Below are 19,011 nucleotides of genomic sequence, written 5' to 3' on the forward strand. Positions count from 1 at the left end.
AAAAATAGTGACCACAAATTCTGCTCCATAACTCCACTTCTACAAAAGCTAGAGCTTTTTTAAAAAAATTACAAGCTGGGAATCTGGGGGAATTAATAGGAGGGATCCAAATCTCAAATCAATTCAAATTGAATCAGGCACCATTTGATTTGGACCTAAATCTAGCCAATGGACCACAGGGGTGATTTGTTCTGTCTTCAAACCACCCGAATCAGCTAGATTCAGTTACAAATCAATTTGTACCCGAATCGATTCGCACATCGCTAGTCAAGATAGCTATCATGGCCAACAGCCATGGCCAGAGCTAAATAGAACCTCTATATTCAAAGGCAATGTACTTCTGAATTAATCAGTTGATAGAGGCAAACAATAGCTGATGAGCATTCTTACCTTCATTTTTTGCTGACATTACTGTTCCTGTATGCATTTGTTCTAGATAGATTTGTTGCTGTTGTGTGTTAAATCTGGACTACTGGCATTAGTAAATTATTATCTACCTACCTTACCTTCATATCCTCCTTGTGACCTTCCCCAAGGCATCTGGCTGCAGCTTCTGCTGAACACTGAATGCTGGACTAGTAGGAGCTTGGTTTGATCCAACTCAGCAATGTTTATCTTATAAGATTTGGACCCAGATATTTCTGGTCCAGACTTCCATCCCTCATAAGCATCCTTTCTTTGCTAAAGATGATCCCAATCTTAAGCATGATGCTAAATCATGATTATCCTGAAATGGAATTGTCTTTGAACTCCCCAGGAATTTTTTACACATGGCAGGTTTTACCACGAATTTACAGGGAGGCTTTACTGAGAACCCTAAGTTGTCCCAAAAAACCACCACAAATAGTGGAGTTTTTTTTACCCCAGAAATAAATCAGGCTACACTCTAACACACAGTGAAAAACCCAAATTGTGTGTGAACCCAAATTGTGTGTGCTCTCCAATAACTCACAGGGACTTTGAAGTAAATCTAGCCAATATGTGAATGCACCCCCTCCATTCCAGAGGAGATGCGATTTAAAGAGCTTCAAAAGTCCCATGTGAAAAGCTTCCAGGTGTGCCTGTTCTGCCAGTGCTTAGTTTCTAAAATGAAGTGCTGCAACAAACATATTTGGAAGCTACGTTCTTCTTTCCAACTATGTGGGGACTAATATTCTATGGTGACCTTGAGCTCCACCACCACTGGTTCGGCAGCATGGCCTCAGAATACTAAGTGCACACAGAGGACTCCATCTTGTCCTTTACCTAAAAGCAAAATGTCTTGAGCTTGATTGCCTCACAAAAAGGAACAATGAAGAAATTAGGTGATGTTCAAATTTAAAAACACCATATGAAAAGTCTAAATGCCTTGAAAGGAGTTCTCTACATAAAGCACAAGGAAATCCTTGGGGTTATGATGTCAACTGCTTTCCTCTGCTAGTTTTAAATATGTGATGTCTGCTTTCCCACATACGTTGACTAGGTGCACAAGCTGTATATTTTGACAGCACCACAGACCTAAAAATAGGCTTGGGAAGACAACCGACTTTACTTTGTTCATTTTCTTTTAAACTGAAAATCACATTTATTATTTCTGCCCTTGGATGAATGCAGGCACCAAGTGAGGTTTTTCTACTAAGCTTCTTCTGGTTCCTTTCTTCCAAAGTCTGAGTATCTCTGAGTATTTCTTTCCCAAAATACTGTTTGTTACACTAACATGTGTAACTATGTACAAAATTTCTTGCACATATTAGACATTTTCACAATGAGAAAAAACTATCTAGAACATGAGATATCAGTACAAGACAAGCTGCTGTGATCCAGTTATTAACCATGTTAAGAATGATTAAGGAAGGTTTTTAGCTTTGAATCCTTGTAGGTCACCCAATTGTCTTTGGTAATTGATAAATGCAGTAATTTATCATCATCAGCCACCATCAGCATTGTTCTTTTTATTATATTCAGGAATATTATTCGATCTAGCTTAGTGGAGCATAAAAGAACTGCATGTCTCAAAGTTAAGAGGTACAAAGAACAAGACAGCTCATGTTTCATGGTTACTTGCATAGCCCTGAAAACTAAGTGACACAGGCCTTCTCAGGCTGAGACAGAGTCTGTTATCAGATAAGTACCCCTTGCCAGGAGACAAAAGGGTAATTATGGCAATGGACAAGAGAGTGACTTTTCACCTTCCTGTCAAACTCTTTCACTGCAAATACAATATATGAGAGAAACTGTAAGAGTGATAAAGGTTAGATACATTATAGTACAACTTGATAGAGATGTCTCCCATGAGCTGATTAACACACACAAAAATCCAATGTAAATATGACTGCTAACTTCTTAAACATTTATATCAAGCCCATTGTAACCAGTTTGCAATTGTAAAAACATCAACAAACCTGACCACTATTAAAATCATGTTTGGTTATGTGATTGCTCTGCATCACATATTCAAAGGCATAGGGCTCACAGACAAAGTGCTGCTGGAAGTGTGGAGGAGAGAAGGCACAACAGCTCTTAATACTCGATTGTCTGTGGCAGGAAAATCCTGGTCGAAAGTGTGATGATGTGCGAGGCACCATCATAGTTCGTCAGTGTGGGCAGCCAACATCCTTTGCCCTAGATTAAATCAATCTAACATCACCAATGGCAGCTGCCTGTGCTGACCAAATACGATTGACTCCTTGTACACAATCACTTCCCAGTCCACAATTTTCACCACCCAGCTTATCAAGCATCAGGAGCCTCCTCTGCCAGACTTTAAGTGACACTTTGATTGTGAGAACCAGCCCACTGAATGTTAGATGTAATAAGGAAAATGGAAACGGCATTTATACTACAAAACAATAATTTATTTTCATTCTCCATTTTAAAATCAGAGATACCTGCACAGATAGTTCAATAATTAGGTTTTTGTACAATGCCCCTGCTTTCACCCCCACTCTTTCACTCTCTCACACACTGGTACTGTTTCATTTTGCACTATATTACTGGCTGACTAACTGATGGCCTAGAAGCAAATGGCTAAAATATTTTGTTTTCCTTGCCTGTGCAAATTGGGCAAAAAGAAAAGTAATCGCAAGCCTTGAATGCCACATGAACAAGTACCAAGACAAAAACAGAAAATACACAAAGAACCAAACAAGTGAGAAGAGGGACATATATAAATTTATATATCAAAATGTAACATGTTCTAGCATGTAACAGTTTTAACAAAATCTAAGTATTTCACTGTGCATAGTTCCTGACAGCAGCTGACATCCTCACTACAGTAGTGTGTATGTATAAAGCAGCTTTGTGCAGCAGCAGGTCTACTCCTGCTGCTCTATCAGTTTCTTTACATGCACATTTGTGCAACAGAGCCAACAGGTACTTCTCTTGAAGTGTTCTCCTGCACTCCCAGGGCCCCCTTCTGCAGCACTCAGCTCCCCCTTCCATCCATATCACACAATAGAATGAATATGTGATTTGTGCAAACCAGCCCAATGAAAATATGGTATGTGCAGTGTAGGACTGTGGGAAGTATATTCTTCATATTTTCCCCTATAAAACCCAAATGTTTTTCAGTTTTCCCTGAGCAGATTCTGGTGTAAAAAAAATATAGTGCATTCAGGTAATTTAAGTGCCAGGACTCTTAAGTGCCAGGACTCTTAAGTGCCAGGACTCTTAAGTGCCAGGACTCTTAAGTGCCAGGACTCTTAAGTGCCAGGACTCTTAAGTGCCAGGACTCTTAAGTGCCAGGACTCTTAAGTGCCAGGACTCTTAAGTGCCAGTATTGCAAATTATGGTATTTGCAGCTCTGTGAGAAGTATCTTCTTCGTAATTTTTTCTTTAAAAACATTTTGTTCAGTCACATTTATTGCAATACTGCAAGATAAAAGTAAAGCAGCTCCAACTTCTTGCCTACTTTTCTGAATGGTGGGTCCTCTTTTCCACCCAGCGCCCCAAGTTGCATTTAAAAGCAACAAAAATCCCAAGGCTCCCCCACAAAGCAACTTGGGTTTTTAAAAAAATATATCTTTACATTCTTGCAAATTCAGTTGGTTAAACATTGGATCCTTTAGAGACAGAGTGGGGAGTAGGTAAAGAAATATGTGGAATGGGAATATGTTAAGTTGTGTGCTAAAATGTTCTTGCTAATGCATATTTTCACAAATATACTTGTTTTACATTATTACATTCTTGTGAGTTCAGTTGCTGTTTCTGCCCTCAAGAATCCATGTGTTAAAGATACTGTGTGTATCATGGTGTGTCTGTGTCTGTGTCTGTGTGTAGGGGGGGATGATGCTTAACTTGCAGGGGGGGGAGGGGGGCTCCAAAGGCCTTTAGGTGATGATGATTAACTTGCAGCATGTAGGGCACCTCCAGCAAGGTGTGTGGCAGGGCTCTAGAGGCTCCAAAATTACCTAGGTGCACCACTGTCTATGTGCTTCCAATTTCTGTTTGTGTGGAAGCAAAGTAGGAGGAAAACCTTGGTAGAAATTATTGTGTGGAAGCATGGTAGGAGAAAAACCTGGGTAGTTTTTCCTCCTACCTTGCTTCCACACAACCACTTCTACCCAGGTTTTTTCCTTGCTTCCACACAACCAAAAGTTGGGAGCACACACAGCAACCAAACCCAGGCAGAACAGTTTTTGATTGTGTGAATGACCCAGGGGCGTATCTAGGGAAAATAGCACCTAGGGCAAGCACTGAAATTGCTCCCCTGTCCAAACATCTGACACCCATCTTTCAGATAACCTTACCATAATATCAGCTCAAAAATACAAGTTCAGACACTTCCATGAAAATCAGGTTATAAGCAACTCACACATGCATACACACATACAACCACACATGTGACACATATGTGCCAGTCGCCTTCCCAAGGAAATGCAGCACATCCATGTACTGGGCATGCCTCCATAGAGCTAAGCAGTGAAAGCTCTCTTTAGCAAATGATCTGCCACCTCAGTACATCTCACTACAGGTTGCTGCCTCCAAGAAATTCAGGGATGGGTTTTTTCTGCCCAAATAGCCTTTGCCTTAAAGTGAGATGGTTGCAATGGGAAATCCTAGGGGCCTCAAACAATCTGAAATTATCCAGCAGCTTACTATAGGCTTGGATCCAGCAGCCTGATCAAGAAGAAGATGGAAGTTGCAACTAGCCACAGAACAGCAAAACAGTGTGATATTCGAATCAGAAAAATTGTGTGTGAGTGTGAGAGAGAAAGAATTTATAACAATAATCTACCAATTTTCTGTCTCTGACACACTGCAGAGGTTTGGTAAAAGGCTGCCCCTGCCCCATCCCCTCAAGCTCCTGGGTCTAAAGGTAAAAACAAAACAAAAACCCCAATTCTATTCCACACATATTCCATTTCCTATCTGTTGCTGTGACATACTAAGGTAGTAAGAGCATATGGCCTGTGATAGTGTGTATTGGATGGAGGACACCAGCCACCTTCATAGCATTACAACCCTTTCAAAAGTGAGCTCTGCCATAAATGAACCAAATAGACACACAAATATGGTGCCTTGGATAAGTTACCCCACCCTTGTTCAATACAGAGGCAGGCAACAGGCAGACTGGACAGTAAACTTTATGTCTAGTTTATCAAATGCACTAATCAATCAGAATCACAGCATGACTATTCAGTGTGTCTTTTAAAAACAATTGTGTTCAAAGTAAAAAGGGAGTTGCATTGATTTTTTTAAAAGACATTCTAAAATATAACTTTTTTAGAAGGCAAGGAAACTTGAGCAAATCTACTTGGGATGCGCACAGGCAATAAAAATCCGAATACAACTGCTAAATTGAAGGAAATAATTTGCAGCACGTTAACCACTTATTTCAAAAGACAAGCCATTTCTCAGTATGGTAAGACTGCACAATACAGGGATGGTAATACATTGCAAATGCAACATTTCTGGGTGTGAATTCTTATAACAGCTTTTCCCCCCGCAAAGCACTACACAAGTTAGAGCTTTGTATAGAGAATTAAACAGCATGCGAGTGAAGATTTCCCTTTTATTCCTTGCCTCTCCACCCCAAACTTCAGTTTTGCCAGCTTACAAGGTATTAAACCAACATTGTTTTTTTAAGGGATGTTTTGTCGACTTACTTTTGTGCCATTTATATCTGTTTTTTAAATGCTCGGGTCCCTTGCCAACAACTTTGCATTCTTCTGACTCCCTAGATCAGAGAAAAATCTAGACTTGGGTCTCACAGAGGCCATCTGAGCATGTGTAGTGGCCATTTTTGTTTTCAGCAGCCTTTTTTATTTTTAAAAATGGCCACTGCACATGCTCAAATGGTCCCTGTGAGGTCCTATGCCTTGCCAGGCCTCACAGAGGCCTTTCAAGCATGTGTGGCAATCTCCAAAATAGCCGTCGCACTGATTTTTGGAGGCCCAAATAGGCCTGAAAAGCAGCCCAGGATGGGCTGCAGTGGTAATCTAAGAGGTCGGCAGGAGGAGGCGGAACCTTTGCTGACCCCCCCCCGGGGCCTTTAGGAAGCCCCCCAAAGGGGCTTCAGGTTAAAAATTAAAAAAAAAAAATCCATAAATTTGGGAGGGGGTGGGGGCAGCATAGCATTGCCCCCCCCGTGGCACCTAGGGCTGCCCCCCCCCAGTTTCACGTATGGAATGACCTCTATACATAATTTAAGACTGCCACTTCCATGGGATGCTCCACCTCAAAATTGTGAGCATCATTTTCCTCTGTATTACCAATGTTCACCTTGTGTATGAAGTGCTCACTAGTGTATCATCACATTCCTACATATGGAGGTGATTCACACAACCAGAAACTGGTTAGGATACTACCCAGCTTTCCCTCCTACCTTAAATCCATACCATTACTTCTCCCTCCTCTTACCTAGTTGTTTGCTTCTACACAAATGAAAATTGGGAGCACGCACCGCTCCCAAACCTGGGTAGGACAAGTGTCCTAACTAGTTTTCGATTGTGTGAATCACTTAAATACTGTTAAACCACCAAGCACAGAGTAAGGATAATATCATGAAATTTGTATCTATATACTAAAATTTCAGAACCACTCCAGCCAGACCCACAGGCATCCAGATATCTAAGGTTGGATACTAATGCTGAACTTATTTATTTATTACATTTATAAACCACCCCATCCAGAGGCACTAGCACGGTGTACAACTTGTTTCTAACTTGGTATCTATGGGTTAGAATGAAGCTCTGGATCTTCCCCACCCCTGCAAACTTCAAAAAGCCTCTTGAGGGCTGGAACACTCTCCTGAATGGGGTGGGTTGGGGCACAAGTAATTGCGGGGTGAGGGGGACTCCTCAGATTCTGAGAAGAGGGACTTACACAAGCTCAGTTCCACCTGTAGGATGTGCTTCTTCTTGCTTCCTAGAGATTCCTCCACCCCCTGCAGCAGCCTGTGCTTTATTCCATCACTCTTTGTAAGGGGCCCACAATGCTTAGGAGAAGGTTTTCAGGGAGCTCTTGTGATTGACCAGGGAAGTTTGTTATTCACTGAAATAGTGAAAGTCAGGATCCAGTTATATGTTTATTTCTCAACAAGGAACCCATCATTCATTTTCTGCAAATGATAGGGATCTAGTGCCCCAGAGAGCATGCAGCTAAATTACGGCGAAATAGAGTAGCAACCACATTGCACAAAGGAGAAACAGAAGTAAGCACATGACCAATCAGCAGCCACATCTTATTTTGATTATAATTACCATTTTGTATCACATTCTCTTCCTTTTTAAAAGAAAAGTACACATATTAAGAATACTGATCTATCAGTTCTTTATGTTCTATCAGTGAATTATGTCCGTTACATAACTACTACTATATAAATTTAGATGGCCTCTCTTGCTTATATGATCTAGATATTAGAAAAACAGAAGTGGATTAGTTTGGTTTTTATTGGGCAGCTCTCCCACCAAATTATTCTTTGTTTGCACAAAGCTTTAGTATGATGCACTGGTTCAGTACTTATGGCAACCTACAGTCTCAATGGTGGAAAATCTTACCACAGAGTGGGAAGTTAGGCTAGATGACCATTGAATCACATCGAGACTTGATAATCCTTTGAGAACTGATGCTTATTTTTCCTGCAGTTACCCATTCACCTTTTCACTTTTAAGACTCTGAAATGTGTCTGGAAGCATATAGGCATTTGTCAAGAAGTAGGTGATTCATGGCAGAAGGAGCTATTAAAACATTCATTCCATCTATGAAAGTCTTTAATATTTCATTTCAGCACTTGGAGGCTGAAATGGGTCTACTTCTATTCTTGTAGTAACACCATTAATGGAAGAAAAATACAAAATACAGATAGCATTTATGAATTACCAGGTTTTAACATTTGTGTGTCTAGAATGAAAGCGGTATGACTCACATATGGCAAGAAATGAACTCACAATTAAAAGAGTGTTCCCTAACAAATAAAACAAATACAGTTTTCCCCCACTGTTTTCCCAACTTAAGCCTTTATAAAATATTACAGCCATAAAAACCCCCAATGTTTTTGACAAAGCTTGGTAATATTGCCAGTCAAATATTCAATTAAGTTTGAGAATATAAGAAAATTGAAAGGCAATTTTGCTTACTTCTTATTACTCCTTGTTTCAAGATACAAAAATCCTATAGAATCAAGCAGAGCATATATAAGCAGTTCCTAAGATTGTTGTTAACCAAGCTGAATGGTTGCATACATTGTTCAGTGAATATACCAAACAAGGCAGAATTGTACATGAAGTATAAAATAATGTTTCTATGTCCCAAAGCAGACAGGCAATTATAGGTTGAGACTGGGTATAGTCTAAAATCAATGCAAATAATAGAAGAAGATCTTAGACATGCTTATACAAAACATTACTACAAAGTTGTTGTTCAGTGGTACGGGAAGTGACAGTGGCTGAAAGTTTGTTACATACATCAGTGTACTGTACACACAATAATGAAATACAACACTGGTAGGCAATAAATGGGTTAAATGCAGTCATTCAACCCTTGTCTCAGCATCTGATCAGCAAAACAGGCCACCTTCAGATATATTGTAGAAAGACAGGTCCAATGGACTCACAATTTCCCTCCCCCACTCCCATCCTAATTCAGACATTCATGGGAGCTCCCTTTCTGAGGTCTCTCTGACGGTAGAGAGGAGGGAGGACTTGATGCCTGGGCTTCCTTCTTTACTGAAGGACAGCCCCAGCAGCCAATAGCAGTCAGAGTGAGGGAGGAGCTTCTTCCCTCAACCCCAGTTGCAAAACAACCAGACTGCGATGCCAATGTTTGGGTGTAACGTTAGCACTGCGGAACTGGAGGTTCAGGCAGCAGACCTCACTACAAACCAAAGGCACACGGCACTGTCTGGGGAGGGAAACCACTGATCCATTTTTCCTGCAAAACTGAAGGTGCTCACATTCGGACATACTGAAAATGAAATTGGAGATCCCTTCACCCCTGGTTTTGTGTTATGTGCAAATGAAGCCATTAAATAGTCTGTGCTAAACCAATATCCCACTTCCAAGCAATGCCTATTTGAATGATAGTACTAAGGAAAGTACTTCTTAGACACACAACATACCGAGCAGGATTTCGGGAACATTAAAATACCAAGGAAGAATTCAGATGGATCTCCAGCTAGGAAAACAGAGCAATCTGTAGCAACAATATATCACTCTTCCTAATGTAAATAATCATATGAGTTTCTCCATCCCATGTTAGTAACAGCACCTCTATAACTTGCTGCCAGAAAGTTATGAAAGATTATCCTAAAAATACACATTGCTGCATATTTCTAGAAATGACTAGTAATTTGTTACAAATCAAGATGTTAATTTGTACATGAACTGCTTCGGAATGTGAATGATTAATAGTGAATCAATTAAACCTTTGACACCTGTTCAGCCCTATACATATGAAAACCTGTGACAGCAGACAGTGTACTCTTTGCCAAGGAAGCTACAACAGCATCCTATGGTTGACATGGGGTCTATTCATACAGCTGTGATGATCTGCAGTAGTAAATGGTTACTAAATATCAGGTGTGTTCATTTCTGCCAGCACATAACTGGCTGTGGCCAAATGGTCCTGAGGATACAACATAAAGAAGAAATCCCTTATCTTGCTCCATCAAACCCCCGTCTCTGCTTAGTTCTGTGCTATGCAATAGCTCTGGATACTTTAGGCCTCCTGCAGCAGAAGCAGTCGTTGTTGACAGAGCACCAACTTCCTGGATTGGATGTACTCACAGTAGATTGAACCACAATAGGAGTATAACGCCATGGGTAATGAAGATGTAGTCAGGCAACACTGATATATTCTAAATGTATGTACTGGTACAACAGGTCACAGGATTAGACTGATGTACTATATATTTTCCACAAAGATGTAGTTGCAACATAATTAGAAAGCACAATTAACTCAAAATCATTCCTGCCACAAGTCCCATAACAGGATTCTTAGAGGATGCCTCAGTAGACTATATTGTGAGAGAAATCTTTTACAACATCACCAAGGTAATCGACAGGGAGAGTGTGACTCTGTTGATCCTTTTGCATTTCTCGGCAGCTTTTGATACCATCGACCATGGACCATGATATTCTTCTGGAACGTCTTGAAGGAGTTGGAGGCACAGCTTTGCAGGGGTGTTATTTGGAGACTATTGCTCTTCAAAACAAGAGCCTTGGTATAGAGTCCCCCCACAGATCCATACTGTCTCCAATGCTTTTTAACATCTACATGAAACCACTGGGAGAGATCATCAGGAGATTTCATGCAGGGTGTTATTAATATGTTGATGACACCCAAATCTATTTCTCCATGTCAGTTTCATCAGAAAATGGCCTAACTTTCCTAAATGCCTGGCTGGAGGTGGTAATGGGGTGGATGAGGGAGAACAAACTGAGTCTGGGGCAAGACGGAGATTCTCAACCTCCCACAGTGAGTCTTAGGAAATGGGTTAGGTCTGCCTGTTCTGGATGAGGTTGCACGTATATAGTCTGTATGTATGTAGTCTGGGAGTGTTTCTGGACCCAAACCTCTCTGATTCCTCAGGTTGAGGCAGTGGCCAGGAGTGCTTTCTATTAGCTTTGATTGATTTGTCAGCTACATCCATTTCTGGAGATAAATGACCTTAAAACAGTGGTGCATATGCTAGTAACATCCAGACTTGACTACTGCAATATGCTCTACATTGGGCTGCCTTTGTATGTAGTTCAGAAACTGCTATTAGTACAGAACGCAGCAGCCAGGTTGGTCTCCTGGGTTCCCCGAAGAGATCATATTACACCCATTTTAAAAGAAATACACTGGCTGCCAATACATTTCTGGTGAAATACAAAATGCTGATCATTACCTATGAAGTCCTGTTTAAGAGAACGCCTTCTTCTTCATCCACTCCACCACATATTAAGATCTGAGAAGGTCTGGTTGTGGTTGCCAGCAGTTTGGTTGGTGGCGACTTGAAACCAGGCCTTTTCTAGAGTTGCCCCAGGACTCTAGAACATGCTTCCTAATGGAATTAGAGTTTCCCCTTCTCTGAATGTTTTTAAGAAGGACATGAAAATATACCTGTTTAGCCAGGCTTTTAGTTTATAGTTTTAAAGCTTCAGGTTTTAGTGTTTTTATGTGTATTTTTAAATGGTTTTAATTGTGTCAATGTTTTAATGGTTTTTTAAGATTGTGCACCACCCAGGGACTTTTTTTTTATGGGGTGGTACAGAAATGTAATAAATGAATAAAAACAAACATATAAAATATCATCTAAAGACCTATACAAAATCAATGGACATTTGATTTTATCTATTCAATTCCCTGTAAAGACCAATTCAGATGAAGTGTTTTCTTTTGCTGATATAACTATTTCCAGCTGACCCAAGTGCCTGCTTGCATGGGCTCAAAGCAACTTCCGTTACCTTCGAAGCTGCAAAATGCCTCCACAATTATGGAAGTTCCTGCAAGCCAATGATAGTGATCAAGGGGTGTGTGACATGTTTAAACTACCATTCATCTGAATTGCAGGTCCATCAGCACTGAAACTAATTAGAACATTCTTGATCTCAGTGCTTGGATGTTGGAAGCTGGGTCCTATTTCAGTGTGACATTCAGCAGCACATCTTTGCAAACAAATTCCCACCTAATTCTGGAGACAATTAAAGTAACAATTCTGTATCATGTATAAAATATGTAGAAGGGGTAAACTTATAACTTATTTTCCAAACATAGTCTCTCATATTTATTCCTGAGTTGTGGCAGTAGCTTATGTATAAAATATATATAAATTTAATATTATGGTTAGAATCTAAGGAAGAAATGATTTGAAATTTCAAACTGCTTCTTGCTTTCAGATGGTCTGCATAAGTAGCAATAACCAGCACAAGATGGTTCAGCTTATCAGGGGTGTTTTTTTGTTTGTTTTGTTTTTTGTAAACAAACCAGAGCTTTCACAATGTTCATACCTGTAAGAATTATGTGAGCTTTTTCATCTGTGGAGAAACAGAAGTATTCATCAACTCTTACACCACATGGATACATTATGTATTTTTTTCAGAACTGTTTTGTTTGCTGGCTAGTGAATGCCTGTGGTTTCTCTTAGGCTCATTAAGAACTATTGTCAGAAACACTGTGGAAAGTTGCTACAAATTGCAAGCTGATAAATGCCATTTGATGAATTCTTCAAGTAGGCTGGGGAAAGCTCATTTAGTTCAGAAGAAGGCTTTTAGGCATTTTTATGGCATTTTTTCTTTTTTAGAACTCAGCTGAGCTGAAGTCAGAATGATGTACACAATGGGCTCTGTGTGTGTGTGTGTGTGTGTGTGTGTGTGTGTGTGTGTGTATCTTTAGTCTTCTTCTTGTCACTAGAATTCTCCATGGTCTGCTAGTGTGTTTTAAATTTTTTAAGAGAGTGTATTTTTGACATCTCTGAACTTTTAAAGTATATCTGTGTTACCTTATCCATAGTTAAGCACTCTTACTGAGAACATAAGGAGTGCCTTGCTCTATCTAATCAAGGTCCAGCATTTTTAGGTGTTCTTTTTTAATTTTGGTCAGAATCTGAGCTAGCAGTAAGCACCAGTTGGTCCACCAAAAGCTGGTCATTAGTAGGGATGTGCACGGAACTGGTTCAGAGGCCCTTCATGGGCTTCTGAACCAGTTCGAAGAACTAGCGGTTCTGCCAGTTTGAAGTCGGTGGGGGTGCCACTTTAAGAGCAAGGGAGGATGCACTTACCCCACCCTCCGCTTTTCCCCTGCCAGTGTTAAGAAAGCTGATCAAGGCAACAGCATACCTCCCTGCCGCCCCATTGCCCCCGTTGGCTGGATATGGCCGGAAGTCCCTGACATGCCTGTGTGTGCTGGGGGGAATACAAAATACATTACAAAGCTATTTAAAAACTCTTTTAAAATCAGTTAAAAATCAAAATTTAAATATCAAAATTTTAAAGGCCTGAGTAAACAAAAAGGTGTTTACCTGGTGTCTAACAGAGCAAAGTGATACAGCCAGGTGAACTTCACTGGGGAGGCTAAGTGGAGTGCAACCACCGAAGAGGCCCTCTCCCTAGTAGCCATCCACATCACCAAATGTGGCAGGGGCACTTGGTGGAGGGCCTCCAAAAAAGTTTTTAAAGTCTGGGTTGGGATATATAGGGCAAGGTACTCTCTCAGGTAAGCTAGTTCCACACCATTTAGGGCTTTAAAGCCCTAAATAAATAAATAAATAAATAAAGGTTAAAACCAGCATTTTGAATTGGACCTGGAAACGGAGCCAGTTGTCTTATCCTGAGTTAAGGCATTGGTCCTTCTAGGTCAGAATGGCTGACACTGACTGACAATGGCTCTCCATTATTTCAGACAGAAGTATTTTCCAGCTCCACCTAGAAATGCTAGGAATTGATTCTGCAACCTTCTGCCATGCAAGTATATATGTTATTAGTGGCTACAAAACCTACTGAACAATTGCCAATAACATATTGACCAGTTATGAGTTTAATAGTACATGAAGGTGTATTATTCTAATAATACAAGATTCTAAGAAACCTCAGCATCAGGTCAGGCTGTCATATGTGCTAGTAGATGTCAGAAATTTTGCACATCATGTGTGTGCAATATTTTTGTCTCTCTCTCACACACAGCTGTGAGTATTCTCCATTTCTACAATTCTACTGCAGGAGCATGAAGCCTGATCTATTAACATGGAATTAGGCATCTCAACAACTTTGCTTTTGATTTAGAAGAAAACAAAAATATGGTTATGTTATTCCTTATGGAAACCCCTCTGTTTACAGGGACTTGCTGCACATGCATGGAGTGACTAATTACAAAGACCTATGCATTTGCAGAAGGATTATTTTGTTGAGCACTGCACTGAAATGCAGAACTATAAACCTTTCAGAGACCAGACTGCAGGACTGAGTGCATGTCTCATGCCCACATTTGGGCTAAACTAAATGGGATACGGAAGTTCCATTACTGGAACTCCGCCAAGGTCCTTTTCCTTTTTTGAATAACAGCTGTGGGAAGAGGCTTCAGAATTGGGGCCCTGTGTTGTGATTCCATTTCAAATGGCATGCCCCTGACATGCAGTTACTTTTTGAAAGTAGCTGCATGCTACTTTCTTGAAAAAGGCGCTCCAGTTATGGAACTCCCATGTCACTTCTAGTTTGGTTATTAGCAGCCTGTCTGTATTTTAAAAACCATGATATAATCAATGACAATATATTTTTTAAATAATTTTAAATGATATAGAAGATATAAATAAATAAACCCTTAAAGAATTCATAGTCCTGCAATACTTCTGTCATACCAGTTGACTTGATCTCTCTTCCATCCACACATAAAGTACCGACTATAATAACCAATTATTCTCTCCCAAGCAAGTTTAATTAATGAATTGATTTTATTCAGAACATTGAAATACTTCTCACAACCAAGCTGAAAATTACTAATTAAGTTTTAGAAAAGAATACTATATCACCAGAAAAGAGGGCAACACTATGAAATCTTAGTCATGCATGCACTTAATTTTTATGAGTAATCCAATAATGAAATATATTAAGAATTAGGCAAATGCAGAAGTCCTGCAAGATCTTCTCATAGGACAAATTGAAAAAAAAAAATCTAACATCTAATATTTTCAAAAATATATTGTCTCCTGGGTAATAAAAGACTTGGAAAAGTCTTTAAACTATTCTGATCCAAATTTGAAGTGTTTGTTTTCAAAAGGCTTGGATTTGAAATATGTTTTGTAGGCAATATTGAGTAGAGCTGTCTTCAGCTATATAAGGCTAATACCAGATGTACCTAGCTGTGATCCATCTGCTTGGATCCCCCTTCTCTTTCTCACCATCTCTGCAATGCCTAGCTAGATGGTGTCACAGGTGAAGGATAAGAGTTTTTGCATGTATTATTCACAGGTCAGTGGATTGCTAATGAATCAGTTTGTGTTATTCATTGTGAAATACACAATGTTATACAACGTAAGGTGCCTGTAGCTGAAAAAATTATTTCTGCAGATAGACATTTCCAGCATTGCCACACTTTACAGTTTGGAAGGGAATTGCTTATTCTTGCATCCTTAAAAATACCACAAGACATTTTAGTCTCCAAGCACTCCAATGTATTAATATACACAGGGGATCACAGAAAGGGGGGAAAGGAGACAATTAGGGGCATGAAGTGAGTAGTTTTGAAAGCTTGAACACGTTCAGAAAATACCCTCTCTCACCATCTGTAACATAAAGCAGTGAATACTTCTGCAAGTGGAATGAGGAGTACAAGGCAAGCAGTTATGCTGAAACCCCAAACCAAGTCCTGAGAAGCAATAACATCTTCCTGATTCTTTCTGGTGTGGATTGGGCTCCCACCAGTTTAACTCCTTTTATTCCTGCTTCTGGCGACAGAGTAAACTGACAAGGAAAGATAATTCCAGTGTTTCCTTGTGTCTATGCTGAGAGCACAGCACCATCTCTGGTAGTACTAGCCTGTTCCTCTCTATAGAACACCACTATTAACCAGTGACCTAATAGTTGACAGCCTCTACTTAAGGCATTAATTGATGTAAACATGACACTCTATAAAAAGATGCTGATTTTTCCATCTGCTTTTGTTCAATGCAACTTACAAAAAACCCCCAAAAAACCCCAAGAACTCTAGGAGAGAAAGGTAGATGAGGAAAAAGCAGGGAATATTCTTTCAGATGATAAAAGGGAGCTTCCAGGATGTTTTTTTCCCTGACCTCCCTGCATTTTCGAACACTTTGCTTTTTCCTCCCCAGTGCACAGTCACATTTCCCAGTAGCTATCTAATATTGCACACACACGCCTGCACCCACACACGTACACGCACACACAACCACTTCACCCAGGACCCTTTCAAAGGACAACATCAACCTCATCCACAGCCTTTAAAACCTGCCTTTAAGTCCTCCTCTATCTATTTTCTCTCTCGCTTCGCTTCATCCAAGCCAGCAGCTTTCTGCTCCCTCTGACTACTACTACACTCCCCCTTTCCCTGCTCATTAAAGGTCAATGTGTGGATTGTTATTAGACGCATCTAAAAGCATGGCTCCCTTAAGTACTCTGCGTGCCAAAGAGGAAAATGCATAATCAGGTCTTCTTCCTCCTCCCACCCACCGTCAGACAATTTCTCTCTTTTCCAGCCCACCACCCCACCCTCCTTTCCCCCAGCCTTCATCCCCACCAAAGCCATCACTTTCACTCTAGCTGAAATGGTCCTTTCGGAGCCTATAGGCTGGCAACAGCTACAACCACATCCAAAAGTCTCCGCTTGAGAGGAAGGAGGCAGCACCTGTCCCTACACCGTGCCTCGCTCCCTCCGAGCTTAGTCGGATGGCAGCATTCCTCAGTCTAGCCAAAGAGATTCTACTTTTTTCTCCCTTTCTCCCCTGATCGCATGCTCGCCCCCACTCCATTATTTGACATAACTTGGGCGGCTGCACGGGAAACCACCTTTGCCCACGGCCATGCTGGTCCCAAAGGAGTAGAGATTGTGTCTCAGCCCGTGAGAAAGAGGCAAGGAGGGACCACACATAGATACTCGTACGACAGAGGGGGAAACAGGCGGAGGGCAGCTTAGTTGCTGCCAATGCCTACCTGGTCTTGCTGTTGAGCCTGGCTTCCCCTGCTGCCCGCGTTAGGCTGCGCTTGCTGCTGCTCCTTCATGGCTGTCATTGTCCAGAGGGGACTCGCACTTCCCTTTCACTAGTCCTGCAGTCGGAGAGCCCCTTTCCTCGGCCCCAGTTGCATGACACAAGCGTCCCCTTCTTCCCCTGCCACGGGTAATAAGCCAAAGCAGCAGCAGTAGCAGCAAATGACTGGGAAAAAGAGACCCAGCGAGGGGAGCGAGGAGCCCCACCAGGCAGTGCAGCCGCAGCCTGCGTGTCTCGCTCGCCGGCTACTGCAATCCCCCCCTCAGGCTGAAGCCAAGTGTGGAGACAGAGAAAGAGCGGGGCGGGCGGTGGGGGGTGAGCGCGCCCAAAAGGCTGGAGTGAAGAGCTCCGAAGGGGGCGGGGAAGGGCTATAAGCGCGAGCCAGCCCCAAGCCAGCAGCCACCTAGTACGACTTGGGCTGGCTCCCCACTAAGGGAGAGTCTGGCATTACTGCAGTATGAGCCCCCTCGAGAGCGACAGCAGGACCGGAGGTACTGACGGCGACGGCTCCCCCAGAGTCCGAAGAGCTCCTCTCGGAGAAACAGGTGAAAGGGAAAAAGGCAAGAGAGAACAGGGTGCGCGCGCTCCCTCAGCCTTGCAATTGCTGTATCCCGCAGCCCGCCGCCGCTAGCTCCACAGCTGGAGCTGAAGGAAAGAAGCAAAGCGATGCTCCCTAGATGGGCACATTCGCTTTCCCTCCTCAGCTGGCGTGGACCATTCGGAATCTCGAGAATGGGGGACGCTGCTGCTGAGGGTGGCACCTGACGGCTTTTCACTGCTTCCTTCCCCCATCCCCGTCCGTCTTTGGTTTGCACCACTTCTTAAGAATTCCGCTTCATATGGCTCAATTGAATCCTGAGGTGAGCCGGGTAGGTGGGTGTTTAGGCAGGGCAAGCGCACACGGATACTTGAAGGATGATTGAGCGTTTTGATGGAGAGGGAGGAGGGCAGGGCAGGCTGGAGGTGAGGGTGACCATTTGGCTTAAAAAAGGAATTGGGAGACTTATCTTCGAGAATGTGGCGGGCGCAAACACACCCACAAAGCTGGTTAAGTTAATGATCAGTTAGTGCCGCTCTGAAATGAAATATAGTTTCGAGAGTCACTAGTCTGTAAGAAAAGGAAAGGCTTGATTGTTGATGTTGACCATAATTCCTTGGTGTAGAAAACTATTACTAGGAAGTTTATTCCTGGCTGTGACTGGTTTCTTTGCCTCAGATGCTTTACTGGAGAAAGGCAGGGTTGTCTCCCCACCCCCAACCCCGCCCCTTGGACTAAGATGGATAATTTCCTGAACAGAGACTTCTTCTCGGGCATACGGATCTGAAGGTCGAGTTGAGCATGTAAACATTTTTTTTTAAGTTCACAAAGAAAGGGAGAGAAGAGACAGCCTGAGACGCCACCTTACAAAGAAAGCAGGTTTGCAGTCCTATCCGAAGGGGAAAAAACCTCTCTGTTACAGCCACACTTTAAAGGCAGGATTCTAGGCATAGACTTTGCTGATGTTCATAAGCTGATTTGTAGTATATGCATTGGTTTTTTTAAAAAAGTATTGCCTTAGCAGTGGAGGACAGGAGGTGATAGTGGTGGGGAATCAGATAATAGGGTTGCTTAATAGTTTCATAAGTCACCGGCCATCCCCTGCACCCACCCCCACACACTTTTCTTTCAAAGGTCATATGCAGAACAGGTCCCACAACATGACAGGCTAACTTTGCTGAACCTAACAGGTCTGGGACTAAGTGTCTAGATGGAGATCACCTAGAAACCTTATCTATGATAAGTTGTATCATGAGTCATGGAAGACAGAAGTGACATACATTGACTAGCTAACTACACGTCTTAAAGTATAGCTTCTTTTACAGCTTTCTGGATGAATAATCCAGCTCAGACA

At 41.7% G+C, this 19,011-nt stretch overlaps 1 protein-coding gene across 2 annotated transcripts in view; it reads right to left on the reverse strand.

Annotated features, from left to right (window-relative positions):
- Positions 1 to 19,011, reverse strand: part of DPP10 (dipeptidyl peptidase like 10) — a 992,794-nt gene that overhangs the window by 458,688 nt on the left and 515,095 nt on the right. The window contains exon 1 of one of the 2 annotated variants that reach the window (XM_053254254.1): positions 17,064 to 17,826. The exons of the other annotated variant lie outside the window; for it this stretch is intronic. Within the exon in view, the coding sequence (XP_053110229.1) occupies positions 17,064 to 17,141 (78 nt within the window). The 5' untranslated portion in view covers positions 17,142 to 17,826. Of the gene's footprint in view, positions 1 to 17,063; positions 17,827 to 19,011 lie in introns of those variants that run through there. 2 annotated transcript variants of the gene reach the window in all.

The sequence above is a fragment of the Hemicordylus capensis genome, chromosome 1 (assembly GCF_027244095.1).
Source record: "Hemicordylus capensis ecotype Gifberg chromosome 1, rHemCap1.1.pri, whole genome shotgun sequence".
In the NCBI taxonomy this organism is placed as follows: Eukaryota; Metazoa; Chordata; class Lepidosauria; order Squamata; family Cordylidae; genus Hemicordylus; species Hemicordylus capensis.